General features: G+C 41.6%; 2 protein-coding genes across 10 annotated transcripts in view; one reads left to right on the top strand and one right to left on the bottom strand.

Annotated features, from left to right (window-relative positions):
* LOC126388603 (LIM and calponin homology domains-containing protein 1-like) overlaps window positions 1-18,798 on the top strand; it is a 114,206-nt gene extending 95,408 nt beyond the window's left edge. For 8 of the 9 annotated variants that reach the window (XM_050041801.1, XM_050041800.1, XM_050041803.1 and 5 more), the window contains 14 exons: window positions 1,728-2,027; window positions 2,264-2,369; window positions 2,555-2,658; window positions 2,760-2,865; window positions 4,541-4,615; window positions 5,790-5,818; window positions 11,093-11,185; window positions 11,408-11,572; window positions 11,730-11,824; window positions 12,205-12,351; window positions 12,923-13,018; window positions 13,769-13,877; window positions 15,686-15,788; window positions 16,708-18,798. In XM_050041801.1, coding sequence (XP_049897758.1) covers window positions 1,728-2,027; window positions 2,264-2,369; window positions 2,555-2,658; window positions 2,760-2,865; window positions 4,541-4,615; window positions 5,790-5,818; window positions 11,093-11,185; window positions 11,408-11,572; window positions 11,730-11,824; window positions 12,205-12,351; window positions 12,923-13,018; window positions 13,769-13,877; window positions 15,686-15,788; window positions 16,708-16,733 — 1,554 coding nt within the window. In that variant the 3' untranslated portion in view covers window positions 16,734-18,798. The remainder of the gene's footprint in view (window positions 1-1,727; window positions 2,028-2,263; window positions 2,370-2,554; window positions 2,659-2,759; window positions 2,866-4,540; window positions 4,616-5,789; window positions 5,819-11,092; window positions 11,186-11,407; window positions 11,573-11,729; window positions 11,825-12,204; window positions 12,352-12,922; window positions 13,019-13,768; window positions 13,878-15,685; window positions 15,789-16,707) is intronic. The other variant, XM_050041802.1, reaches the window with a different exon arrangement.
* A 1,579-nt stretch (window positions 18,799-20,377) lies between these two features.
* phox2bb (paired like homeobox 2Bb) lies at window positions 20,378-24,046 on the bottom strand. Its single transcript, XM_050042135.1, has 3 exons — window positions 23,387-24,046; window positions 22,578-22,765; window positions 20,378-22,113 (listed from the first exon to the last, which is right to left on the bottom strand). Exons 1-3 carry the CDS (start codon window positions 23,625-23,627, stop codon window positions 21,685-21,687), a joined length of 858 nt encoding a protein of 285 aa, XP_049898092.1. The 5' UTR covers window positions 23,628-24,046; the 3' UTR covers window positions 20,378-21,684.
* Window positions 24,047-25,302: the final 1,256 nt, after the last annotated feature.

Raw genomic sequence — 25,302 nt, 5'->3', positions numbered from 1 at the left:
TCAGGAGTCTGAGCAGAGCCCAGCTTTGAATGGAGCCCTCTGTTCCCTATTGACTTAAGAAGTTGACAAGTAGGGCCCTCTCAATGTGAAGTGGGCTCCCAGTGGACAAAGAGGGCCCACACAGGCTGCTAGGAGAGGGTTGAGGAGGTGGAGGCGGAGGGGGGCAGACTGAGAGCCTGCATTCACCCAGCTCCACCACTGTGTCTTAAGTTACCACTCACTAAGGAGCTCCTCACACATACATTAGTGCCTCTTTGTCATAGAGGCCAGCATGGTGTTGTGAGCTAGATGAATAGCTAATAACGAACAGAGATGCATGGCTGGTAATGACCACAGTTGAGGGCACTGGGTTTGTAGGCATCAGTTAATTTTATTTACTACTGAAAATATTTTGAGCAAGAACAGCCTGATTGTAGCAGAATTTCAGGTAATGTTTCACAAATATAAACATTTTTTTAATCTACTAAAGTTATATATTTTCAGTTAAGAATGGAAAATGACAGAATTTGACAAATTATAGACGATATTAATCTGACACAGATGTAAACATACTCGTATAGACTCAATTTTTATCAAATAATCCAAAATCGCTTGGGAGTAAACAGAATAGCAACCATTTCCATTTAAAGAGTCACCCCAAAATGAAAAATATTCATTTTTCCTCTTACCTGTATTGCTATTAATCAATTTAGAGTATTGGCGATATCAGCCGTAGAGATGTCTGCCTTCTCTTCAATATAATGGAACTAGATGGCACTCTCTTTCCAGAAAGCATGACCTGGTTACTCAAGATAATCCACAGACCTTGTTGTAAACAGTTTCATGTAGGAACTATTTTGTTTCTACCAAACTACACCCACCATCCATATCAACGCACAGGCTCGTGCACATGACAGCGCACGATGTAAACATTAATGGTGTCCTCCTTGGCTGAGCTGTAATGTTAGCTAGCTCAGTGGTGCTAGATGAGTGAGCAGTAGATGCACGCTTGCAAAATACAGTTTTCAAATGTATTATTTTGAAGATAGACATCTCTACAGCTGATATCTCCAGCACTCAGCAACTCATTCCAAAATAATCTAGATCAGTGGTTTCCAGCTCGTGGGGTTCTGGTCCAAAAGTGGGTTACGGGTATATTCTGAATGGACCACAAGTGACTCATGAATGTGTAAACACACTTTATTTTGACGTACAGTGAATTTCCAGCACTGTTTTTATTTTGAAGTGCTGTTTCCTGCTGGAGAGTGAGTGACTGATGGACAGCTACCTGACAGAGACAGCAAACTAGGTTGATGACACAGCCAAACGCCAGTATGACCCTGAATATATTAAACTGTGTGGACCTTGAACTAATGACTAAGGAGAAATCTGGACCCTGTGGCTGGACCAGTTTGGAACCACTGCTCTAGATTGACAAACAGCACTACAGGCAAGAGGAAAAAGATGTATTTTTGGGTTTTGGGTGAACTGTCCCTTGAAAGATTCGGCCCATTGTCAAATTCAAATCCTCAACTGATCATGTTGTAATTAATCTGAACAAGCATCTCAGAAGTGGGCTGGATTATTAAAATAATGCCTGTATTAATTTATCATGATGTAGATTTTTGGGCAAATCATCTAACTCCAGGGCGATGTACTGTCTGAACATAACATCTGGTTACCTTTGATGCTTGAACTCTGCAGGGCATTTTTAAAGCCAGTATTAAACCTGTTCTCTTCTGATCTAGACGGATGGTTTGCTCCGAGTCAACGGTGACATAGGGAGTGATGACGTTCCCACCACGCCCGAGAGTCAAGGAAGAGAGTCTCCTCCTCATTTCGAGGCATCCCCTTCTAAAACCAGCAACAGCACTGTAGATGCTCCGTCGTCAGCCTCACCAACACACACCTCAACCAGAGGAGAAAGCCCCGTGTCAACAAAGGCCGAGGAGGCACCAAGTGGCACAGAGGCGGCTTCGCAGGACGTGCAAGAAGAGAAAGTCACTGAGCATTCGACGCCACCCAGCCGACCCACCTCGCTCCCATCGGTCAGGATTAAGATCTTTTATAGTTGATTACAATAAAACCTAAATATAAAATCTAATAGAAATTAAAAATAGGTGATCAGTGTGCCAGAAAGATTATTTAGCCAAGTTTATGTAATTAATGGGACTGATCAAGGCTGGGAACCTAAATTTTACTACACTACATCGGCCTCTTAATCTCAGGCTAGTTTATGTTGTTTTATAACTCAACATTGAAACCATCTGTGAACCTTTTATAGGAGCTGCAGAAGCCAGAAGAAAGCTTTGGAAAGACTGGGAGCCAGTCAGTAGCTGCTACAGAAGAGGAGACATCAAATGCTGCAGCTCAGCAAAGGCCACCTGCAGGTCTGAACAGCATGCTGCTATGCTGACCCCTTGTGGTCGCTCATAGTTTTGTCATGACGAGTCAAGGTTTATTATAAAGTGACCTCGACTTAGTTGAAAACGCAAAGAAAAATTGTCTTTATTTTTCTGTTTTTCAGATGATTTTTACAGTAGGGATAAAACAATGTTGTCATGTCTGTTTTCAGAAGCCAAACAAGAACAAAAAAAACCTGAACCATCAGGTCAAAACATTTCCAACCCTGTCCAGTCAGGAGTCAGCACGCAGCAAAGTCAGCCAGTAGTTTCACAGGTGAAGCTGCTAACCAAACTAATATCAATAATTTTGTCACCAAACATCCAAAGAAACAATCACCCAGCCATCTAACAGATAATCTTTAAATCTCCCTGCAGGCGAGTGCTCTCAGTTCCCAGGAGTCGTCACTGAGGAGAGAAAATGTACCAAGCTTAGCTGCACCAGGATCATTTGAATATCACCCACCAAGGGAAACAACAGCAGGTTAGTGAACTCTTTACATCCAAATACCAGCCAGCAGAAGCTTTTCCATACATCTCCTTGGTTTCTCAGTTTGATTAGCATATCCTCCTTGCTGGCTTTTTTCCCTTTTGCTTTTCAGCCTGACACTCTTTCTGTTTTGTTGTAGTGCAAGATGTTTGAATCAGAGTTTAAGAGGCCTCCAATAATGTGATTATTTTGGCACCCTGCACAAACTCCTGCTTCACCTTTCTCATCTGCTCAACAGACAATAATCTCTAATTGGCACTTACACTAAAGTCCCCTGTTCACTTTTCTCCCAACAAAAACATGATTAAAAGAGGTTAACTGTTGCTTTTCCAGATAGTGCAATAAAAGCACTGCTTTCTTTTTATTTTCTGTCTTTATTCTGACTTTTTGTCCTTCAAGTTAAGATTTCCTTGAAATTACAGTCAGGTAGAAAACATGCTGAGTTTTTACTAAATCTGAATAACAACCTTTTTAAAGTGGAAACAGACAACTTTTCCTCCCCCAGTGTTTCCAAAGCCTCTTTCCCACTACACAAAAAAAACACAAACAGCCGTTAACATCTGGCTTTTGTATTTTATGGGAAATTCACTCCCAAGACAAATGACTGCAGTAGTCACCTGTATTTATAAACTCCAGCTTCGATCTGTTTCCTTCACTGCTGATGGAAGCAGATCGCCCGCGCAATGCAATGACAGGCCGCCAGAAAATACTGTTCATCTCCCCCCAAGCAGAACTAGAACATCATTCAAAACTTGGTCAGCACCAGTTTTGAAAAAGAGACTGAATAAGTAAGAGATATTAAACAAAAGTAAATGCCATAACATTTTCACTGGCTTCCATGCTGCTTTCTACTGTTTACTAACCTGTTTTCCGGCCCATCAGGTACGTCAGATGTGACACACCAGTAAGAAAAAAACACACACACTGAAAGGCACATTTTTCTCCTGCAGGGCCATGTACACGGCTCTGGTTGACTGGCAATTGGAAAAGAGTCTTTCACGTTTTAAGCAGGTTTTCCCATTTTAAAAAACCCCAGGTACACAGGCTAATTTTGGTGGGATAAGGGTACAAGTGGTATTATTGTTGCCGCCGCTGCTGTTGCAAAATCAACCACATCGCTTTTCCTCAGAGCCTAGCGACTACCACAGTTTTCACAGTTACTTCTGTTGTTCCACCATCCACCATTTTCAGAACCTGCATTGATACTCTTAAGTAACTGGGGATAGGTTCAGGGAAAACAAAAGCGCTGTTTGCTTGTGCCACGGTTGATGCACCTCCTTTGTGCTGTAATTCGAGCCCTTGTTTTCCCTGAAGATTAAACCTGCTGGCACACAGAATTATATATTGAAAGCAAAGCTTAAGGAACCAATGTGAACCCAGATGGTGTCATTATGCTATAACCATTACACTGTGCTGTCAACATTATTTCATAATGATTAGGTAAAGAAAGAAAATGTCTGTTTTCACTTTAAAGACTTGATATTGTTCTTCCATTTACAGTTAAATTAATCTACAGTATTACAGGAGCAGAACTGTAAAAGCCTCCCCCAGTTCTCTGATGTCCACACCAACACCTGGTTTTGACATCTGTCTTTCCCTTATCACTCCCCCTCCCTCCTTTCCTTCCCTCCTTTCCTTCCACCCACACATTTTTTTTATTTCGCTATAGAGTTTGCAAACAGTGTCAGGTCTCCACTGGCAACCAGCAATCCTAAGTTACGCTGGGAGTTCTTCGTTCCACCAGGTAAACCCCCTTTGTTCGTCGGTGGAGCTCATGTTTCCGTCCCCGGGTGCTGAACGCACAGGGTTTCCCTGCCGTTTATTCAAGGGCTAGACAACAGCCCTTTAGTCCCATCTCTTGATTTTCACTCATTTCCAGTGTTGTTGATGATGAGAGATATAGTCTTTCTCTGTTGTAAATGTTTACAATGGTGTACCCGGGGTAAACTCCTCTGTGTGATGTCATGGTTAAAGAGTGTATGTTGTTTTAAGTCATATCAGTATCATCTTGTTGAGTAGGATGCACGGTCTCTCCAAAATGTCCAGTGAAGCAGGTCACCTACTGTATGACGGTTTATGAAAATCATAATGGTAACCTGTTTAATTCATGAATGATCAGTTTTATGTTTATGTCAGTGTGCTTTACCTTGCTTTACTTTCCACCAAAAGCTACATGAGGTCTGCTTCAGCATCTGAATCAAAAAAGTTTTAATTTAGAGCTTTATACATCAAAACATAAATACAACACAATGACTGAAGGGCAACAGAGTATGTTGCTTTTGGTGGACTGGTTTTACTGTCACTGCTTTCTCTCTGTTTATTCTTTCATCAGCATCTTTCATCTTTACTTCTCAAAGGGATAGTTCAGATTTTTAAAGTGAGGTTTTCTGAAGTACCTATCCACAGTCAGTGTGTTGCCTACAGTAGATGGCAGTCAGCACACCCCAGTTTGGAGAAGCAGCCAGGAGTACTGCCACAGAAACTATGCAATGTACTGCTTTGTATGGGGGCTGTAGCAAAACACATTTTAGCAAACTAAAAAAATCAGTATTAATTTAAGTGTACGCTATATTGAGAATATTTTCACAACTTTACCTTGCTGTCAGACAGCACTTTCTGACAGGGAACTGAAAATGTTATTGACACTCTCTTCAAAACCAGACTCTATTGACAAAATCAGTAATTTTACCTTGTAGTACCACTGCCTTGATTAGTTAGTTTGTTTGTGTAGGTCATACACTGACTATAGATGAGTACCTCATACAGCCCCACTTCAAAAAGTCTGAACTATCCCTTCAGGTTGTCAAACCAACAATTTGCTTGTTGTCATTTTCCTAAATATTTATCCCATTAAAAGGACTTTAATTTGATGTTAAATTGTATTTTAACTACCGTTCTCTCTCACATTTCCTTTACAGAAGAGAAGGAGAAGGATCGCCGTGGAAACGTGAGTAAAAAGCATCATCTGACTACAACAGTATTTTGTGGTCAGACCCTGAAAAACCCTTTTACTGCTTCTCATCTGGCTTATCTCCTGGGTTACAGTAGTGTAGTTTATCAGACTGCATGTACACAGAGATAAAAACAGAAGTCAAATGCTGAAAACCTTCAGATGACTTAAAGCTGCAGATAAGATCAAGTTAAAATCAGCAGGTACCTTATAAAAAAATCTTTCATCTCAATAGAAACATAACTTAGACCATGAAAAAGACTGCCTGCATCTTAAACTTTCATCATGTCTGAGATTAGTTTTTAGTGCAGTTTTGTGAACTCACTGTCGTACTACGACACTCTACTGCATATCAGAGGACACACAGAGCTGTTCATGTAGCATGCCAGATGAGGATGCTGTAGAAAACGGCCGAGACTGCTTTCGTTTTCATTTGAGCTCATCTGTCTCTTTCTCTGTCTTCTCTCTCCTTAGTAGGAATCCTTTGGCTAGCATTGGAGTAGTGCTGTTGTGGTAGACCAACTATTTCTGTCTCCTCCCTTCCCTTCTTCTTTTCCTGTGGTGGATGTGTGTGCTCGGTGTGTTTGTGCGTGCGTGTCGGGGCCATATCAATCTAATGGTCTCATTGGCGTCACGGTTGGGTGAGATTGTGCGTGATTGTGTGTGAATGGTGGGCGGTTTGTGGGTGTGAATGTGTGCATGAACATCTGTGTGCCGTGCGTATTTGTGCATGTTGATGCGTGTGTGTGTGTGTGTGTGTGTGTTTTTGTGGGGGTCTATCNGTGTGTGTGTGTGTGTGTGTGTGTTTGTGTTGGGGTCTATCAGGTGTCAGTGCCGGTGTTGCCCCAGGCCAAGCGGGCTGACCGCTGGTCTTGGGACCCGGATGAGGAGCGAAAGCGTCAGGAAAGGTGGCAGCAAGAGCAGGAGCGCATGCTGCAGGTACACAGTATACCTCAAAGTGTAAAGCATGACGCATGAGTCTGCAAGGTCAGGGGTTCAGTTCCTTATGGAGGTTAGGGCGTAGAGAAGACAGTGTAGGATCAGGTGTAGAGCAGACTTTCAGTTGTAAGTATATACTGAGTTTCAGCAGCTGAGTGTACAAACAAGTCCTAGGGTAATAAGTAACTAGTTGAAGTAAACCACAGCCCATAGACAAAAAGGTCTTTCAAATGAACATGTGAAGGTTGATATTTATGGCACCTCACACTCTGCTACAAACTGCAAAAATGTTTTAAATTGTTGTCTTTATGTTATTCAAACACATAGCTGACTTACAAGTTCAGCTATGTGTTTGGCAAGCTCTACGTGCTAGCTTTATTAGCCCATTTGCGCTATAGATGCAGTTAACATGATAGTTTGCTATGTAGCATTCAGCAGCTGCGACTTTTATCAGGCTGTGACAACATGTGTGTCAAACTCACCAAAGGTGTATGTCTTGTGCAACAGTGGATAATCTTTTGCATACATATACATAGTATACGTAGTAGAACAGAGTCTCTCAGGGCTTTCTGTTATTGACTATAATTAAACCTTCAGTCTCTTAATTGGCCTGAAGTTTACAATGCATCTCAATAGGCACAGCAAGTCAGTAGCACGGCCCACATGATTGAATTTGGGTCAGAAATGCTTTAGATTAAAGCCAGTTGCAGAGGCTGTATTTACTACGACTTGTTGACAAATAAGCTGCATATGAGTTAATGCATCAGTCCGGCATTATATCCCTGTAAGTACTGATTGGGTGATAAAAAGTAGTGTATAAAAAGATCTGTGGGCTTTTAAAGGGCCAGTGTGTAATATTTGGCATGGTTTATTGTCAATCTGAATCTGAATCTGAATATTCTACCCATTAATATGGTTATATAAGTGTATAATCGCTATAAAATAAAATTCGTTTGGTTTTCGTAGCCTTATAATTATGCTTTTATATATATATATAGCAAGGGCCTTGCTTTAGAGAGGTCGCCATCTTGCGCCGCCATGTATGTAAGGCAGACCGAGCGGACAATCTAGCCAGCCAGAGAACGCGTTTCGCCAGAGATATTGGATGAAGGGAGATACCCAACTGTAGGCTTATCCAATGTTAAGAAAACGGTTACTCTTCCTGTCTCCTAAGTGGGCGTGGTTAGCCCTCCCTCCAATCAGAGCCTGTTGGGTATCTCGCTTCATCCAGTATCTCTGGTTTCGCGTGTATAAATGAACCAACGAAGACAGCGGAACGAAGGAAGGAGGAGGAGGAAACAGCAGAGAGTGTTAGTAGTTCGTCGATAGAGAGTAGTGAAAAGTTTTTTTTTAGTTATAAAGTTTGCGAATGGACCACACTTACCACGCAACAGGAGAGAATGAACCCGAACCGTCATCTGCGAGGAAAAGAAGACGCAACTTCACTCCTTGTGATGCACTCTCTGCGGCGCTTTTCCTCCTGATGATATATCTCCCTAACGATGGTAGCACCAAATCCCATTCTGTGCATTCAGCCTCTCTTCTCGCCCGCTCAGCATCAAACACATGGAGTTCCTCATTTGTATGCTCCGGCTCAAACAGGTATGGCTCTGGGTCTGTGTCCGCTACAAGAAACTCTTCAAAATCGCGTTCAAAGTCGTCCATGGCAGCTACTATAGTCCGGAGATATTGCTAGGCTAAATAAACAGCTGAGCTCTGTTTACAGGCTACGCTGTCAGTCAGCGTGCGGGCTGGAGGTTGGTGGAGCAGAGAGGGGAGGGGGTCCCCACTCGGTATGGTAAACGAGTGTGTGTGTTACGCTAGAAGAGTCAGAGTTTGGGACGGAGTCTTTCACCCCCTGGAGTGTTACCGGAGTTTTTGGAGTGCTCAAATAAACTGGCCTTTTTCCCGAACGCTCCTCTGGTCTCCTGCTCGTGAGGTATTCATTACAATATCGTAACATGGTTTAGATTTCTAAATAAATATTCACCTCGGCGCTAGATAGACCTACTCCTGAAAAACTCGTGCGCAAGGCTTTTTGTCCCTACAAGGCCACCGTCATTTACCCGATGGGAGGGGTGAGCGAGTGAGCCCTGCAATCTAGAATTTGACCATTGATGTCACTGTTTTCAACCCATTTTACACACTGGCCCTTTAACTTATCCCCAAGGACAGTTTTTTTGGTCATCTAGTTAACATCAAAGCTGTTTTATACAGCATTTCAGTGTGGGTTCGAAGTAGATTTTTAACATATAGTCAATAATAGCTTATAAATAAGGAACAAAAAGGTTATATGTAACCTTAATATCCAAAACCTTTCCCTTTACCTTACTGTATAACATACAGTAGATGTCTGTCGGCACACTCCCAGTTTGGAGAAGCAGCAAGAGTGATGGGGAAGCAGTTAACAACTTCAGTTCCCCATATATGCTCTTGTCAAAGCCACCAGACTCCTTTGACAACAAACATAATTTTGGTTCACTGAACATGGGAGCTGCTGGTTTACTGCTGCCTCGATCAGTTAGTTTGTTTGTGTTATTGTGTGACTTTGGTGACACATAAAAGGGTTCTTTTGTATACTAAAGTCATGCAATAACAGTAACAAACTCACTGGTCCAGGCACTGGTAGACCAGCAGCTTCTGTGTTCAGCAGTGTTAAATCATATTTTTTCTCAATGGAGTCTGGTTCTGAAGAAAGCAATGTAACAGCTTCAGTTCCCTGTTGGAAATTACTGTTAGAAGGCAAGGTAAAGCGATGAAAATATTCCAAATATAAACTGATATTGATTTTTTCAGGTGGCTAAAATATGTTTTGTTGCTGACCCCTCCACAGCAGTGCATTGCTTAGCTTCCACGTCAAACTCCAGCCTGCTTCTCCAAACTGGGGGCGTGCCGAATGACATCTTCTGTATGTAATTCACTGACTGTGGATAAGTTCCTCATACAACCCCATTTGAGAAATCTGAACCCTTAAAAACCAGTTTTAACACGTTAAGCCACAAATTTGGATACTTTTATGTGTACCAAACCAGAGTGAACTCACCATGCAGTGACACAGTCAGCTGCTGTGTGACAGCCTGTGCTCAGCTCAGAATCAGATGGATTAACCACATTTCACTGCTACTTGCAAAGCTTGCCTCCATGTTTGTTTTATATTGAGCATATCCTCCTCCGAAGGCACACCCCAGCCACTCCTGTGCACACTTTGACCACTAGAGGGCGATTTTGTGCAGTAGAAGAACCTCCGGTTTGGTTTTATCTGCTCGCTGTCTCCATCTCATGCACATAGACAGACGAGGACTTTGTCCAAGGTTGCTGCTGTTGCTGCTGCCCAAATCACCCTCTCTCTCCTCAACCAATCAGAGGTGCATCTCAGGTCCACATATTTAAATATTTAAAGGATTCATTGGTATCCATGACATACTGTACTCATCAGTAGTGTAATCCTGATAATAAATCTCAGTGATGAGTACAAATTTATCTCGTTCCCGGTTGACTGTTTGAGATGAGATGCGCTGAAATGGATGAATGTTTGGTGCATCAATGTGCTTGTTATCTCCCTGGTTGAGTCTGTGTCGTCTCTGTGCCTTGATCTTGGTCTGCCATCTGTCTTGCTTAAGATGCTTTCTCTCTAAATCTTGGATCTTTATATTCTGCCTTCTTTTGCGGGGTTCCTACACAAGTCTGAAAAGATTAAAAAAAATAGTATCATGTGGTTTGTGCTTGTCTAGAATAATCTTACATGTCAGCAGGATGTCATCTTTCCTGTGGTCATGTCACCCATACTCACTATGATAGTATCGTACATCAAGGAAAAACTTAAATTCAGTCATAAAAAATTGAAGGTGGCTTTTGAAACGGAGATTGTGTAGGAACCTCTGCATGCTCTACTTTTGCCTCACGTCCGCATTGCCTGCTTCTGGTCTCTTATGTTTGCTTTTTATCTCTAACACGCAAATATCAGATCTGAGCAAGTGTTAAGACACAACAGAGGAGTAAGCTGCCTTTGCACTCACTGATGTCTCTAAGCCAAGGCTCATATTTTAAGTTCACACTGAGGGAATCCCACATGGATGCTTTACTGAGTCTGCGAGTTATTGCAGCAGGATTTACAGGTCTCAGTACCTTTCTGAATTAAATCAAGTAGGATGCGCCAGGAGAGAATTTTTTCATTGACTGATTTAGACTTAGACTCTCAGAGCCCTTTTGATGCCACATATGTCTGCGCATCATCTCTGTTTTCCTGCCAAAATATCCACCTGAAGAGAGTTTAGTCTTCGTTTTCGTTGAGGCTCTGTGCTGTATGTCATGTGTCTGTTGCCATGGTAACAGGAGAAGTACCGGCGCGAGCAGGAGAAGCTGAAGGAGGAGTGGGAGAGAGCACAGAGGGAAGTGGCGGAAGAGGAGAGGAAGTACCATGAGGAGGTGTGTGCGTGTTAATCCTTGAGGGTAAATGTTGCACCTTTGATGTGTTTGACAATTTGACGAGGATCATTTTTGACTGGATGAGATCACCAGTTAAATGTATATGTGTGCGTGTGTTATTTTAAAATCAGAGAGAAAAGTGTATTTGCTGACTGATAAACTTCACCCATAATGGTACGTAATGTGTTGCTGATAACTCACCCAGTTCTCCCATCAAAACAGGAGCGAAGGATACTGGAGGAAACTGTAGCACCTCTGACTCCCCGCTCCTCAGCCCTGCCCTCCCCCAGCCGAGGGGAGATCTCCTCCACCTCAGAGCCCCAGGACACCATCGTCCGTTCGCTGGCCGACTGGGAACGCAAGCAGGAACTGCTGGAGAGGCAATCGGTGAATGACTGATTACAGATAGTTTGTTAGAAGCATGCGTTAATTTTGTGTGAATTCAGGAGGGTGACAACTGGTTAGAATGACTTGAGTGGGCACAAGGTTCTTTTTTTGATTGGTTGTTCAGCTAACTGTTCCCTGTTTCTGATTGGACGCTCAGAGGGGGAGCACAGAGAATGTCGAATGGAAGCGGAGAGAAAACGACAGGACCAGTGACATCAGCACTGCTGACGACAGCATGAAGACAGGCAGAAGGTTAGTGTCACATTTTAGATATTTTAAACTGACATCCTAAGCAACAGTGGCATAAAATGAGGCCTTAACGTAACAAGGTTTATTTCCAGTCATGGGAGAAACGTGTGTAGAGGATGGAAACTTTAGAGAAGAATAAAGAAATAGATGTACCCCCTTATAACTTACAAAAGGGCTCTTGTCATGTTTAAGTTTAATGTGTCACCTATATACTGTGCAAGTCATTGTTTTGATCGTTGTGTATCTGCAGCTTTTCTCTCAGCTCAGCTCAATCATAAAATAATACTGTAGACCTTATTGGAATCAGTCAAGCAGTCAAATAACTATGCAAGCAAAAGCAGACAGTAGGATTAATTTCAACATGGCTTGTTTCTGATCCTCAGCTCGATGAGCAGCAGTCAGGTAGAGACAGTCGGTCACAGTCTGCAGAACGGACAAAAACAGCCGACCAAAACCTCGACTCCAGTGAAGAAGCAGGAACAGCCTTCAGCAGACAGCAACAAGTCCAGCCGGCCTGCAGGAGACAGGAGGTGTGTGAATGTGTGTGAGAGGCCTTCAAGTCCAGAGCTTAATCACTTTCAAATTTGCATCCATTTGTCTCATATATAATGAGCTGAGAGTGTGGGGCACAAAACTAACCAAGCACAGGTTACAGCACCGTTATGCACCTATTATCAAAATAGAGGTTATCTTTCAATGACCAATAATGACTTAAAAAGAAGGTCCACTGTTGCTGTCATGGCTGTGAGATGTTTTTTCATTGGTTGGTTGTAAGAGGGAGTCTTTTAGTAACACCTTCAGTTCACCTGTTTGACCAGCAGGTGGCATCTTGTATCTATATTTCCCCCCCATATTCATCCTCCACATAAAGAAACAACAGTCTGCGACACCACAAGTGTTTTAAACATTCATTTGAATCAGTAACACATAACTCTGCATTTTAAAGGATAGAATAAGTGGATCTTGTCCAAACATTACTGAGTAGATTTTGGTTTTTCAGCTCGTTCTGTCTCGGATTGGTTTCATGTCTGACTGTGGCAGCCAATAGAGTCGCTGTAGCTGTGAGTCATCATCATGTTGCATGTTGCTGTCCATTTCCAGGAGTGGTCCCATTGACAATAACATGTGCCGCAGCTCATCAAAACCCCCCGCAGCATGTCCACCACCTTCAGACACACTGCCTCCAGCACCCAACAGGTACTGCATCACAAACAGCCCACATGGAGGGAGAGAGGGGGGGCGTTCTTCATTTCTGCATTGTCATTTTCTGCTTTGCTGCCTACATTTCTCCACCCGCCTCATGACATGTACCACTGCAGCAAGGACCAGTGGATGCAGTGGGAATTTAAATCCCATATTTGGAAACAGACGAGTTTTTAATTTGTTTTGTTTCAACGATTTCTTTATTTTACAGTAAAATGTGAACATTACTGCAAATGTGCTAGTTGTCTAGAAATCCAGCTGCAGTCCCAGGTCATTAAAATACAATTATAATCACAGAGTGCACAAAAAGACATTAGACAGACCCTGATGAACATTACAGAGCAACACAAACAACAGCAAAGACATAGAACAACAAGCCAACAGAGAAAGTAGCAGAGAGCAGCAAAAACAAGCCAACTTTTCTTCTATTTTTGTCCACTGTAGTCCACTGCAAGGACAGAGATGATGCAGAGGATGAAATCTGACCTTAGGTTCAGGATCTGTCATTGTGTACTGTGAAGAGACTTGCTGCTACTTTAGGTTTTGAAGAGTCATTTCGGTTGTGACTTATCAGCATTTCTGTATCTCTCTTCCTGTGTTCCTTGATTTTCCGATAAAACCATACACTGACAGATGACCAGCTTATTTACTCTGCGTTTTTCTTTGATATTCACAATGAAAATTAATGTGTACATGATTTACAGTCCCTGTCATGGGTGTTCTGTCTCCCTCTCTCTGCTGCAGGTCTGTCAGTGGGAAGAAGCTGTGCTCCAGCTGTGGGCAGCCGTTGGGGAAGGGAGCGGCCATGATCATAGAGACCCTCAGTCTTTATTTCCACATTCACTGCTTTAAGGTCAGTGACAGAAGATTCAGTATTACTCTACGTTTTGTTTAGTTTTTTATTTATTTAATTTATAGAAGCACATGCTACTGTATTTAAACAGTGATGTGTGTTGTGTAAATGCAGTTAAAGCACTAGGTGGGCGATGATCTGTATCATGTTCTCGTCAACAAATCCCACAAAAGGACAAAACACAACAATTAGCTCATCCTAAAAACAGATCTTATCTGTGTATCCTAAGCATATTACTCCATGTTATAGAGCTCCGTCATTGTACAAAAACTATTAGATGAGTCACACCAGTACTGAGGCTATAAATTAAGGCTGGGACACGATGTCATATCATAGCGATGTCATATGCTATCATAATACATGGGGATGATTGATGTGTTTCAATGAGACGTCCACATTTGGCCTTTGGTTAGAATATATTTTATACGAAAAATAAAGATATGGGTGAGAATTACAATTCTGCAGTTCTTGAAAAGATCTTAAATAAAACGCCATAAAAATTCTTTCTATTTGAAAATGTTTTATATCGGCCTTTATCCATTCAAGTGTACCCAAAACATTCTGTCAGACCAAGCGCACCCAAAGAGCCTCTGAGTGGACACCATCCCTTTATTTCCATCGCTGTCTGCTGTAACCCTCCAACATCACAGCTCCAGTTGCATTGTGCATGTGTAACACCCCATAGCTCCCATGGGGTCAAAGACTGTGTCCCAGCCTTCATTTAAAAGCCTTGACTGGTATTAGACGGCATGTTCCGTCATTACAAGGAGCATTTTTGGAGTCAGTACCATGAACACCCTCCCTGTATCAAAACTTGTATTACTGCGCTGCTGAAAGTAGTCCCAGAGCAAATTTACTATTCCTATTTTGCATGCTTTTATAAAAGATTATGAAAATGAAGCTAATTGTTTTTGACATACATAATGTTTTAAGGAATCACCTCTATATTTTCAGTGAAGCGAATGGCTTTCTACGTGAGTGTCACATTCAAGACGAGGAAGTCATAAGGCTATGAGAGAATAACTGATTGATGCTTTTCATCGTTTCATGGTGTTTGTCGCAGTGTTTCACATTAATTACCTCCACTGTGGCACCCATTTTGGTTTAATTTGTCCCGCCACAGTTTCATAATAAACCAAAAATATTTTCACACTTCTCATAGTAACATAAAAGTCAGGTTTTGCGCTGTTGCTTCAGGATTAGCCAAGTTAGGTAACGTTAACGTAAGCTAACGTTAGCTGTCAGTCTCCTCGCTTATTTAGACTGACATATCCATCTGCTTGTCGTGAAAAACAAGGTGTAACATGTGTAACATTATATCTAGCTATCTACCGTTGGCTAATTAGCTAACGTTATCACCAGTGGCTCTGACGATGAAACTATTTTTAGCAATCCTTTAGGAGCAAGTTGGTTTATCATGTAACATTAGACTGTTGGTAATTTAATGAAGTTGAAGTAACGTTGCTGTTTTAAGCTTAATGTTTGTGTCCTTGACCTGCTCTGTGGGTGTGACTTTTGCCACGTCATCGCCATTCATATCTATATCATATCTATCTATCCTATCTATACAGCCAGTGTATTTATAATTAAATTGTATACAAGTGGACACAGTTCTCACTGATCTAGCCTCTCAGTTTTCCTCTTATAGAGTGCCAGATTTTGCATGTAGCTTTGAAATGTTCTTGGACCCCTGTAGAAGGTTCGACATCCATCCACCACAGTCTCACAAAATCCTGTGGGAACACAGTTGTTGACAAATATATATATATATATATATATACACTCTGTTTCTCTCTCCCTCTCTTCAGTGTGGGGTGTGTAAGGGACAGTTAGGCGACACAACCACAGGGACGGACGTCCGGATCAGAAACGGCCTCCTCAACTGCCATCAGTGCTACATCCGCTCCCGCTGTGAGTCCCTCCACCCTCCTTTCTCTCTGCCGGCTGTCTCTATAACAGCATTTCCATCCATCCATCCAAAACATAACTGAATTATGAATGTCAGGTTCTGTCAGCTGGTTCCAAGCAAATCAACCACCATCATGAATATAAAACACAACCACTAGAAATAAATACTTTCCTGTTACATAATGCTCATAAACAGAGAGTTTAATCATTCTCTAATATTATAAAAAGGAGAAGGTGTTGTTGCTCCTTATTGCTTAGTAATGTTGGCCATATTTCATATTTTCACTGATGAATAAATGCAGTTTTTAATAAGGTGATGGTGTTGTAGTACCAGCAGTAAATACGCTGCTCATAAACCGGGTAGAAAAACAGACAAATATTTGTTTGACTTATTGTTTTCAGAGTAAACTTTACACTGTCTTATGATAAGAAATCCAAGGTGTATTTCAAAGGTTTCATTCTTTATTGCAGCCCCGCTGTGCGGCTGATAAGACGAGTGTATTTTAATATAAGAATCCGACCCGGTGCAGCTTTAATAAAGAAGTGTCAGACACAGTGAAGCTTGGCTGAGCGGAGGGACGGATCTGAAGCTGCATCAGGAGGAAGAGAAACTGGTGATGTAGTCGGGAGAGGATGACAGTAACTTTCCATCCTTTTCACCTCGACTGCACAAGAGCAGGAGTTCATACTTTGTGAAAGACACAGCTGACGTTTAAATAACCTCTCAGCAGCTGTTAACATTTGTGGATCAGAGAACCACAGAATCAAATCAGAGCCTCAGTCAAAAGACTCAAACGTCATTATCTCAAATTAGGAGGTTTTCTTTCATTAGAGCTGCATGCACTTGACCTTAAAATCCACAACCAGAACAATTGTGGTTTATAAAATTGTGGGTTTCCTTCTCTTTCTTTTTCCTTTCAAGCGGCCGGACAGCCAACCACGTTGTGACGCTCAACAGGAAAGCACAAGGTTCTTGGAAGAAACCCTGTTTTTAACCCGATTATCTGCAAATCATGTCCTTCACAGCGTATCGGGATCTGTGCATCCTCTGCAGCTCAATAACCAATGAAGATTCATCACGGGCCAAACAGGGGATCTGGGGACAGTCACACGTATAAAAAAAATATATACTCTTCGTGTTTATGTCATCTGATATGTGAGTGAAATCAGGATTTGATTGGTCCACGTACCACCGCAGACTCTGTTTCATCATACAGCAAGAGAAAGAGAGAGGGAGAGACTGTTCTGGGGTGGCGGCCATGTTGGAAAGAAAACACAATAACATTAACAGATGCTTCAAACACAGGTAGGCTATTGTTAACCTCCTATACTGTCAGAGTGAACACACACAGAAAATATGGTGTTCACGTCTTGGTTAAGTAGAATCAGATTCTATTTTCCTGGTTGGAAAAAATGTGAATATTAATCATTTATTTCCATTTGATGGAAACGCAGTATATCATTTAGTTACTGACTCATTTTATCATTTAAGAACAGTTTTATTAATTTGGATAAATATCCTAAAACATGGAGAGAAAACTGAAAATGTGGTCAGGCAGCTCAGATTGGGTTTTCTTTTTAATTTCTCTCAACAGGCTGGATCTGCAGTATATTAATAATTTAATGCCCTTTGAATTGAGTATAAATTAAAACAGAAATATATACAGAAACTTTCTTTTAAGTGCAATAAAGGTCACTATAAACCCACTATTTAGATTCACAGACAGTATATACAGTTTTATCCTCTGGCCCTCACAGTGATCTAACGTCTCTTGTTCTGTGCTCCTGAATAAATTTAGCTTCTAATATAAACACATATTATGGATGTAGTTTCATCTTTCGGGCAATAACTCGACTCATGAGCTGTTCTCGTGCTTTGGGGTCACGGCAGGTTGCTCCTCGGTCAGCCTGTCCGCTTGGAGAGTCAGAACTTTAATGTGCCTTAGGAAAGCAAGGTGATGCAGGAGAAAGAACACCAGCTGTATGGTGTTTTATTTCTCTTTTTTTATTTTCTTCTTATGGGTGTCGGGAGGGATTTGGCCAAATTTGAACCCTTAAACTGCAGACAGACTGGCTGCAGCCCTCCCTCACATCCCGCTTTACTTCAGTTGATAAGTACTGCTTATTTTACATTAACAACACCCTTAATTTCATATTTCCCCCCTCTGTTATTCCTCAGTGATTTGCAGTGATAAAAAACAGTGCAAAGGAAAAACAGTTGTCCTCTATTTGGAGAAAATATTTACTGCAGGGGAGACCATTGATTTAATTTTGAATGTTGTTTTATTCTAGAGAGATATAGACTTCTGTATGCTATTAATTGAGGTAATTTTGATAATTGCTCAGTGGTAGGATTCATTCATAAAATTTAAAAATGGAAAAAAAAATCACCAGTCCATGTTACATCTAGTTAAAGCGCAGAGGTAATATGAACACTCATACCAGCAGCAGCAGCAGTTGCACATGTGCAATATTTGGTTGGATGAAAACTAAAGATCTGTGCCGCCAGCTGGACATTTAGAGTCACTTGCTTCTTTTATTTTGGACTTGTATGAGAAGAGCTCGGTTATGTATTGTGGATGTTTAAAAAAAAAATGCACGTTTAAGCCTAAAACCAAATGATTTGCTGTATGAAAGCAAACTAGCAGCCTCCTCCTCCTCCTCCTCCTCCTCCAGAACAGCGTCCTATAGCCAAGCTTGTCCTCCGGGATCATCTCTCTGATCTACAGTATTTTTAAGCTTCTGTTCCGGTTGTGTATTTTCTTTTTTCTTTTTTTATCCTCATTTAGTTGCAGAATAAATCTCGGCTGAGTCTCTTATAGCGGGATCTTTGAGACGGAGCTCTTTATTCAGACAGTCTTCTTAACAGGATAGTTGGGGAATGAAACCTTTACGTCTGTTCTGTATTTATTGTAATATTCACCTGAACACTATCTGAAATATAGATTAATTTGATGTTTAAATGCAATGGCATTTATAGCATACTGTATGTTTATAAATAAAATGTTATAAATTAAAACTGTGGTTGTGTTTGTTATTTCTGCAATAAGAAGAAAAAAGATAATGCACGAGCTGATAGATTAAAAGCAGCGGAAGAAACGTGGTGAATAAATACTTCAAATATTTGATAGTGCAGATGAAATCGCGTCACTCTGTGCTTCAAATAGTGGTTTGTTTGTTTTTATTTATTTATTTAGCCAGTAAGTGTCATTGAGGGAGACCTACAAAATCAGACGTCAGATAAAACGATATTATTAGCAGATAATAAGCTTAAAAACAGAGCAATTAAGAAGCTTAAGCTTCTATTAAATTGTGCACGTGATGTCAGATTTATCATTTTGGGTTAGGATTTATTTTAAGTCACAGGCAGATCCTGATACTGCTCTGTGCGAAGCAAGTGTTGCACCGAATTCTGTCACCTGAATATTAATTTCAGTTATGCGTAGCCATGTTGCCCAAAATGATGTATCCATTATACAAGTTCTAGCTGTTCTTCCGAATTTTTTACCACATAAATCTTTATCTAAAATGTATAGCATAAAATAAAAGCATAAAATGTGATGGGTGTAACCAAAAATTGTGACCCCAGAGGAACAGATTGTGTCACAAATGTAATGACAGCTGGTTTTAGTGCAGGTCTGTCTTTGGAGCAGTTACACCTCACCTGTCAATGTGTGGTCGTTATTTGTTGAACCTTTTTTTCCTGTAGTTGACCTGCTTCCAAATTTAGAAATGAAATCAGTTTAATGTCGAGCTTTAGAATAGGCTGTCATCTCTTTAGAATTAATAATAATAATAGTTTTGGGTACCTGCGTAATTGCGTGCCAGAGTGCGCTTTGTTTCGGTTATAGACTAATGGTTTCCATCTTCTCTCCTGTTATAAATCTTTTGTTTCTACATATAGACTATAGAAAGAAAGTGAAACGGAAGTGGGTCAACTCTTCTATATATATTCCTGGGGCTTTTTGGCTGATAGGTGGGAACCGAGCAGAAAAAGAGAGGTTGATATACCTCCTTTATCTGTGCACACCCTCCATTATACCACTGGTTCCACCATTATGGCCTGCGATGTACAGTTACTATGTAGTAATCATTTCTGATTTACAGTACAGTATTTTTAATGGTGAACTAGTAGAGCATGTAACGTTACATAAATGTAGGTATAAAGGAAGTGAGGTTAGGAAATAAGGGGGTCACAGTTGGAGAATTTAAACAATTTATGCTGTAAGAATATTTTAACTGATGGATATATCCTCAGATATCGTCTTTTTTTATTCCTCACATTCTCCTTCCTTGTAAAAAAAAAAAAAAAAAAAACTGGCGCCTACATTACCCACAATGCAAGAGAGAAAGCTCACATTTGATTCTTGAAATGTGCATTGAAAACTGGTGAAATGATGTCAATTTAAAGGCAAATAGTTTCACCTTTTTTAGGATAAATGATTCCTGAGGCGGTGCGGAGCTGTCCGTGGTCCTGAAATCTGCGGCCTGTTCAAACGAGTGTGACCCAAAAATGACTGAGCAATCATTAAGAATTTTCTTTTGAGATCGTATAATTAAAGAATATGCAAACCTCTAATATAATAACTAATAACTTTGTTCGGTTTTCTTATCTAACTGAAGAAAACATGACAAAAAAGCAACTTGGACTATTATTTTTTTATCATCAACAACCATTTCAATGGTACACCTGGAAAACTATGTGCACATGTAGAAATATTTCCTTCTTAAATATAAGCATTCATTACCTACATATAAATAACTTTCAGATCCTGGACAAAACATGTTACATAATGCTCACAAAATGGAAGAGAAATCATTGTAAAATCAGACAAAGAGACAACATGCAAATTATATAGAAATAAATACAATGTTTGCATCCATTCCCCTTTTTTTTACCCAAAATAAATTCTTCCGAGGGAATTTTGTAAAACATCAAAAAGACTTGTATGATCGATCTACGAGGGAGTATGGCCTATGGTTCAACTATAGGAGACAATAATACGTATTAACACTATACAGTTTGAGCCACAAAAACACTGCCGTAGAAAGACACACAAAACACACAGATTTCCTGTCAGAGGTGAACATTGCAGTAGTTTGTGCCTTTTTTTCTCGAGGAAATAATTGTGTTTATATCGATAATTTAAAGAAACTAAACTCTCAGCAGCCCTGGAAACAAAAAACAAACAGCTGTTAAAGAGGCTACTTCCCAAACAGCAGGTTGTGTTTATAGAGAGAGACAGGAAAGCAAAATGCGTCAGCGTCTCGGTGGATATTTGTTGTGTCAGAGAGCATCCTCAGTCATGGATATGAATCATCTCTCTACCAAACAAAGCAGCTGTTGAACTCTGACATTTAATGTGACTTCACGAGGCTCCTTTGAGCGCTGGTGGCACCGCGCGTTTCCGGTGCGCACACGTCTGTTTGCTCACAAATTGGCCACAGAAAAATGTTCATCTTAACAAGTCACTTGATCCAGTGTTCAGTCCTAAATCTGTTTGTTTCCTAAAACAAGAGGGACATTTTGCTTTGGGATGAGATGTGTTGTCTTGTTCTGAATTTACGCATGTTTTTTTCAGGGTTTCAGTCTTTAGACGTGACCGGAAACAAGTGGAAACGTTTCACCCGAGTTGCACTTGTTTTAAGAAAACAAAAACGATGTTATTATCAGACAACATGACTTGTCAAGATGGATATTTTTACAGCAAAGGTGTCAACTGACCACAAGAAACGACGCAAGGCATAGAAATAAAATAACAGGGTTGTCGTCTTCTTTTTAACTGCTTGTTATTGTCCTTTAGTCTGTCTCGGGCAATTGCTTTTCAGTCTCCGGGGGAAGAGGAAACTCATCTCTTTCCCTCTTTGCTCTGTTTTCTCCCCCCGCTGTGAAGCTTCATTAGAACATGCTGGTCTTTACTAATGTAGCTTTGGCTCCGTTCTGTCTTTGCAAAGACGACAGTACGCTGGCGAACGGCCCGCCCAATGAGTCCGGGATAGAGGTGATGGTCCCCGGGGCGGTGGCCCAGCCTTGGCTCGGTGCTGTCACCCCCATGCCGGTGGACACGGAGGTCTTCACTTGGTCCACCTGTCCGTTCCCGGTGGTGTTGACCTGGCCTCCGGTGGGGCTCGGTCCGCTGCAGTTGGAGGTGGGCACGGGGTTCGGGCCCGGTCCTCCTGTGCTGTCGGGGTCGGTAGATTTGGTGTCTTTGCTGTCTTCGTCTCTGGAGTCGGACTTTTTTCCAGAGTTGGACTTGGCAGCCGCTGCGGCCGCTGCAGCTGCCCGCTCCTGCTTGCGGAACTTGGCGCGCCTGTTTTGGAACCACACCTGGAAAAATGAGAAAGGGTGCAAAAGTTAAATCAACATGAATGGTTGGTGTGTGCCAAAAAAATCAATCACTATTTATCGATAAATATTTATTGTTATTCGCTCCTAATTTAAAAAAGCCATGACGAATAAAGTCTCTTTGGCACAGCTGAGGTGAATTAACTCAAATCAGTGAGCTTATAAATGATGTTTAAATGTCTTAAAGTGTCCCTAAAGACCAACACCATCTTTGTTTTGCGCATTGATGCACGAGTGTGTGTTAGATCGTGCCAGCTTTTGGAGGCCAGTAGTTGATCGTGTCAAAGCTTTTATTTCACTAAAATCTATTAAAATTATAAGTGATTAAATTCAGTGTGTTAAAATGTTGTTTATTTGCATTATAAATCCACCCGTGCGTAATTGTGCGTAATCGTGCGTAATGGGAGCAGGCTGGCGTCTGTTGGAGAGAGCCGGTGTCTGTGTACCTGCACTCTGGCTTCAGTCAGATCGATTTTGAGTGCCAGCTCCTCTCTGGTGTAGATGTCCGGGTAGTGAGTCTCAGCAAAAACCCGCTCCAGCTCCTTCAGCTGGGCGCTGGTGAACGTGGTCCGGATGCGCCTCTGCTTCCTCTTCTCGTTCAGTCCACCGTGATCCGTGAACAGTTTGTAGGGAACTGTAAACGAAATAAAAATGTCACCGTTAGTGGTCTTATCTGTGCGTGAGTGTGTGTAACAGTGATGTTGTCAAAGGGAAGTAAATTCGATATTTTGTATAAAATCCGGTTATGGATGCTGGGCTAAAGCTTCCAATTGTATTACGCCTTTGATTACCTGTGAATTAGTTCTGAATTGATAACGCTGCTGACCTGTGATGCGGTTAATTGTGATGTTAAACTAATTGTTGCTCCTCAGATTGAGGCTCAAGTTTGAAAACTTGTCATAATGTTCCCATCCGCCCCGCTTGTTGCTACTGTAACTCCAATTCGGTGTCAATAATGAGCTTTAGTCTTTGGTTATCTAATTATTTTCGAAGCTTTATGTCTCATCGCAAAGTAAATAAATTATGCCTATCATTTTGGCAGCTTAAGATAATTCTGTTGGCGGTTTTGGGTGTGACTGGGATAGTATAACCCCGTAACCGAATTACCGCTTGCCTGCAATCGCTTCTAACGTGATAAATTCTTTCATTTGTGTAAGCAAATTTCGTTTGGTAAATACTAAACACATTTCCATTTTCAAATGCAATCAAGGCGTCCTATAATACGCCGGGTTGAGGCTCCGGAGTCGCTGCTTACCTGCGGCGTACGGGCTGCTCTGGTGGTCCCGCAGGGTCCCCAGGCTGCAGGACCCCGGCGTGAGGGACGGACAGCCGGAGGTGGCCCCGAAAGTGGTCCTGATGGGATTGTACTGAAACCCACTGGCTTGACTGCACGAGCTGAAGTCCGCATAGGCCGATGCCAAGCTCGTCGTGTCCATCCCGGCCATACATGACTCGTAGGCAGAGGAATTTAGGTAAGAATACTCCATTTTATACATTTGAGAAGGCTCGGTGGAGTTAGAAAGCTGCACTTCCCGGGAAAAAAAAACGTCAAACAAAAACTACCCAAAAAAATTGGGTTAGAAAGTAAAAAAAATAAAATAAAAATGAGGAGGACGCGCGGTCTGAGTTGGGGGGGAAAGATGACTTGTTTGGTTTGAACTGGTTGGAAGGAGGCTGGACGGTGGGTAGATGTTCACTGCTCAGCGCCTGCTCCAAAACTGGCCTCCTTTATAGGAACCTAGCCCTGTTTTATGAAAAGCCCCCTAAGAGCCGCCTAGCCCGAGGTCTCTAGAGCATATAGTCCTCATAATAAACTTGGCTCTTTCCGCTTGGACAATAGCAAAGCGTTTGGTCTTATTGCTAGCGCTTTTTTACATGACAATAACTCATCAGTCTATTGGGCTGGCACTGGGGGCCCGGGCTGTCCAACCTCCCTATCATTGATCCCCTGCATCTCTAATTAGAATTTAATACCACGCCATTACGCACCCCTCCACCACCACCACCGCCGCCGCCGCACCCCCCTCCACCCCTCTACCCATCCACCCCACTCCTCTCCAACCACCATCTTGCCCTTTAATTCAATCACACCACTTGGAAATAATGAAAGTTGGGTGACGATTCTCCCTGATCCAATTTTCTCCAAGCTTTTAAGCCTTTTAAGCGACCGTATACCTTGGGCAGGATTTCACATAGTATTCCCCCTCTGCCTCCTCTCTCTGCCCGTCTGCTCCGACTCTTCTCTCTGTGTCTGACTCTGGTGCTCTGCACTGGAACAGCAAAACATGCTCACTTTAACAGGTGCAGAGACTGATTCTGTCTTTTAGGTAAGACGAGTTTTAGAGGTTTAAAATCTCCTTTTTTTGGACAAATAAAAACCTGCAGCTGAGGTGAAGTCACCTGTTTCATGTGTGACTGCTTTTGCACCATTTATGGCTCCAATAATTCTGCTTTGTTTCAGGTCACTGCTTGCACCAAACCCCCTGACACAAGACACTCAGATTTCTCATTTTTCTTTAAGATAAAACAGTGAATATAAGAGGCTTGTCCAGGTATTTGTCCCCACAGTGTACGCGCACCAATCACACCTAATAACGTGGCTTTACTGCACCAAACACTTCTGATTTCTGTGTTTAATTTCACATTACACTGCACGACTTCTGACATTTTTCATTGTTTTTAATTTCTCCTTTAAATCAACTCTGTGCCTTTTCTGCTTCCCAAAATTAAAGCCAATAAATGAAACGTAGAAATTGTCTCCACATATTACAATTTACGCACAGTAATAAACGAAATTCACCAGCTGCGGTTTAATAATGCTCCTTTTTGCCAAAATAAACACAGTTTTTCTAATTCTCTTCCTGCTGCACCGCTGCAGTATCATCTCTGCTAAACTTCCGGGTGTGTTTTTATGATTCAAATGAGTTTGTAATTGTCTTTATTACTTTCATTATTCCGTTTATTTGGCAAATAACATCTTTCTAATGAAAGTAACGAACTGGCGAGGCAGTCATCGGACCTCTTAGGCTCACAATATTGGCTGAGTGGTTAATTTGGTTTGTGTAATAAGGTGAACCGTTTTTGTATGGCGCTTCCACACGAGTGTGTGTTTCGTTTTTTTCTCTTCCTCCACTGGGCCGAGTTCAAGTCCTCGTATGAAGCTGAGTTTGG

This window comes from Epinephelus moara, chromosome 4 (assembly GCF_006386435.1).
Source record: "Epinephelus moara isolate mb chromosome 4, YSFRI_EMoa_1.0, whole genome shotgun sequence".
Lineage (NCBI taxonomy): Eukaryota > Metazoa > Chordata > Actinopteri > Perciformes > Serranidae > Epinephelus > Epinephelus moara.
The sequence above is the reverse complement of the archived record's forward strand: the minus strand, read 5'-3'. Positions and strand labels throughout refer to the sequence as shown.

Coding starts and splice junctions, on each gene's coding strand:
- phox2bb (XM_050042135.1), bottom strand. CDS start 23,627: ATGTATAAAATGGAGTATTCTTACCTAAATTCCTCTGCCTACGAGTCA. Junction 22,766..23,386: donor GAGCAGCCCGTACGCCGCAG/GTAAGCAGCGAC, acceptor TTTCGTTTACAG/TTCCCTACAAACTGTTCACG. Junction 22,114..22,577: donor TGACTGAAGCCAGAGTGCAG/GTACACAGACAC, acceptor TCATTTTTCCAG/GTGTGGTTCCAAAACAGGCG.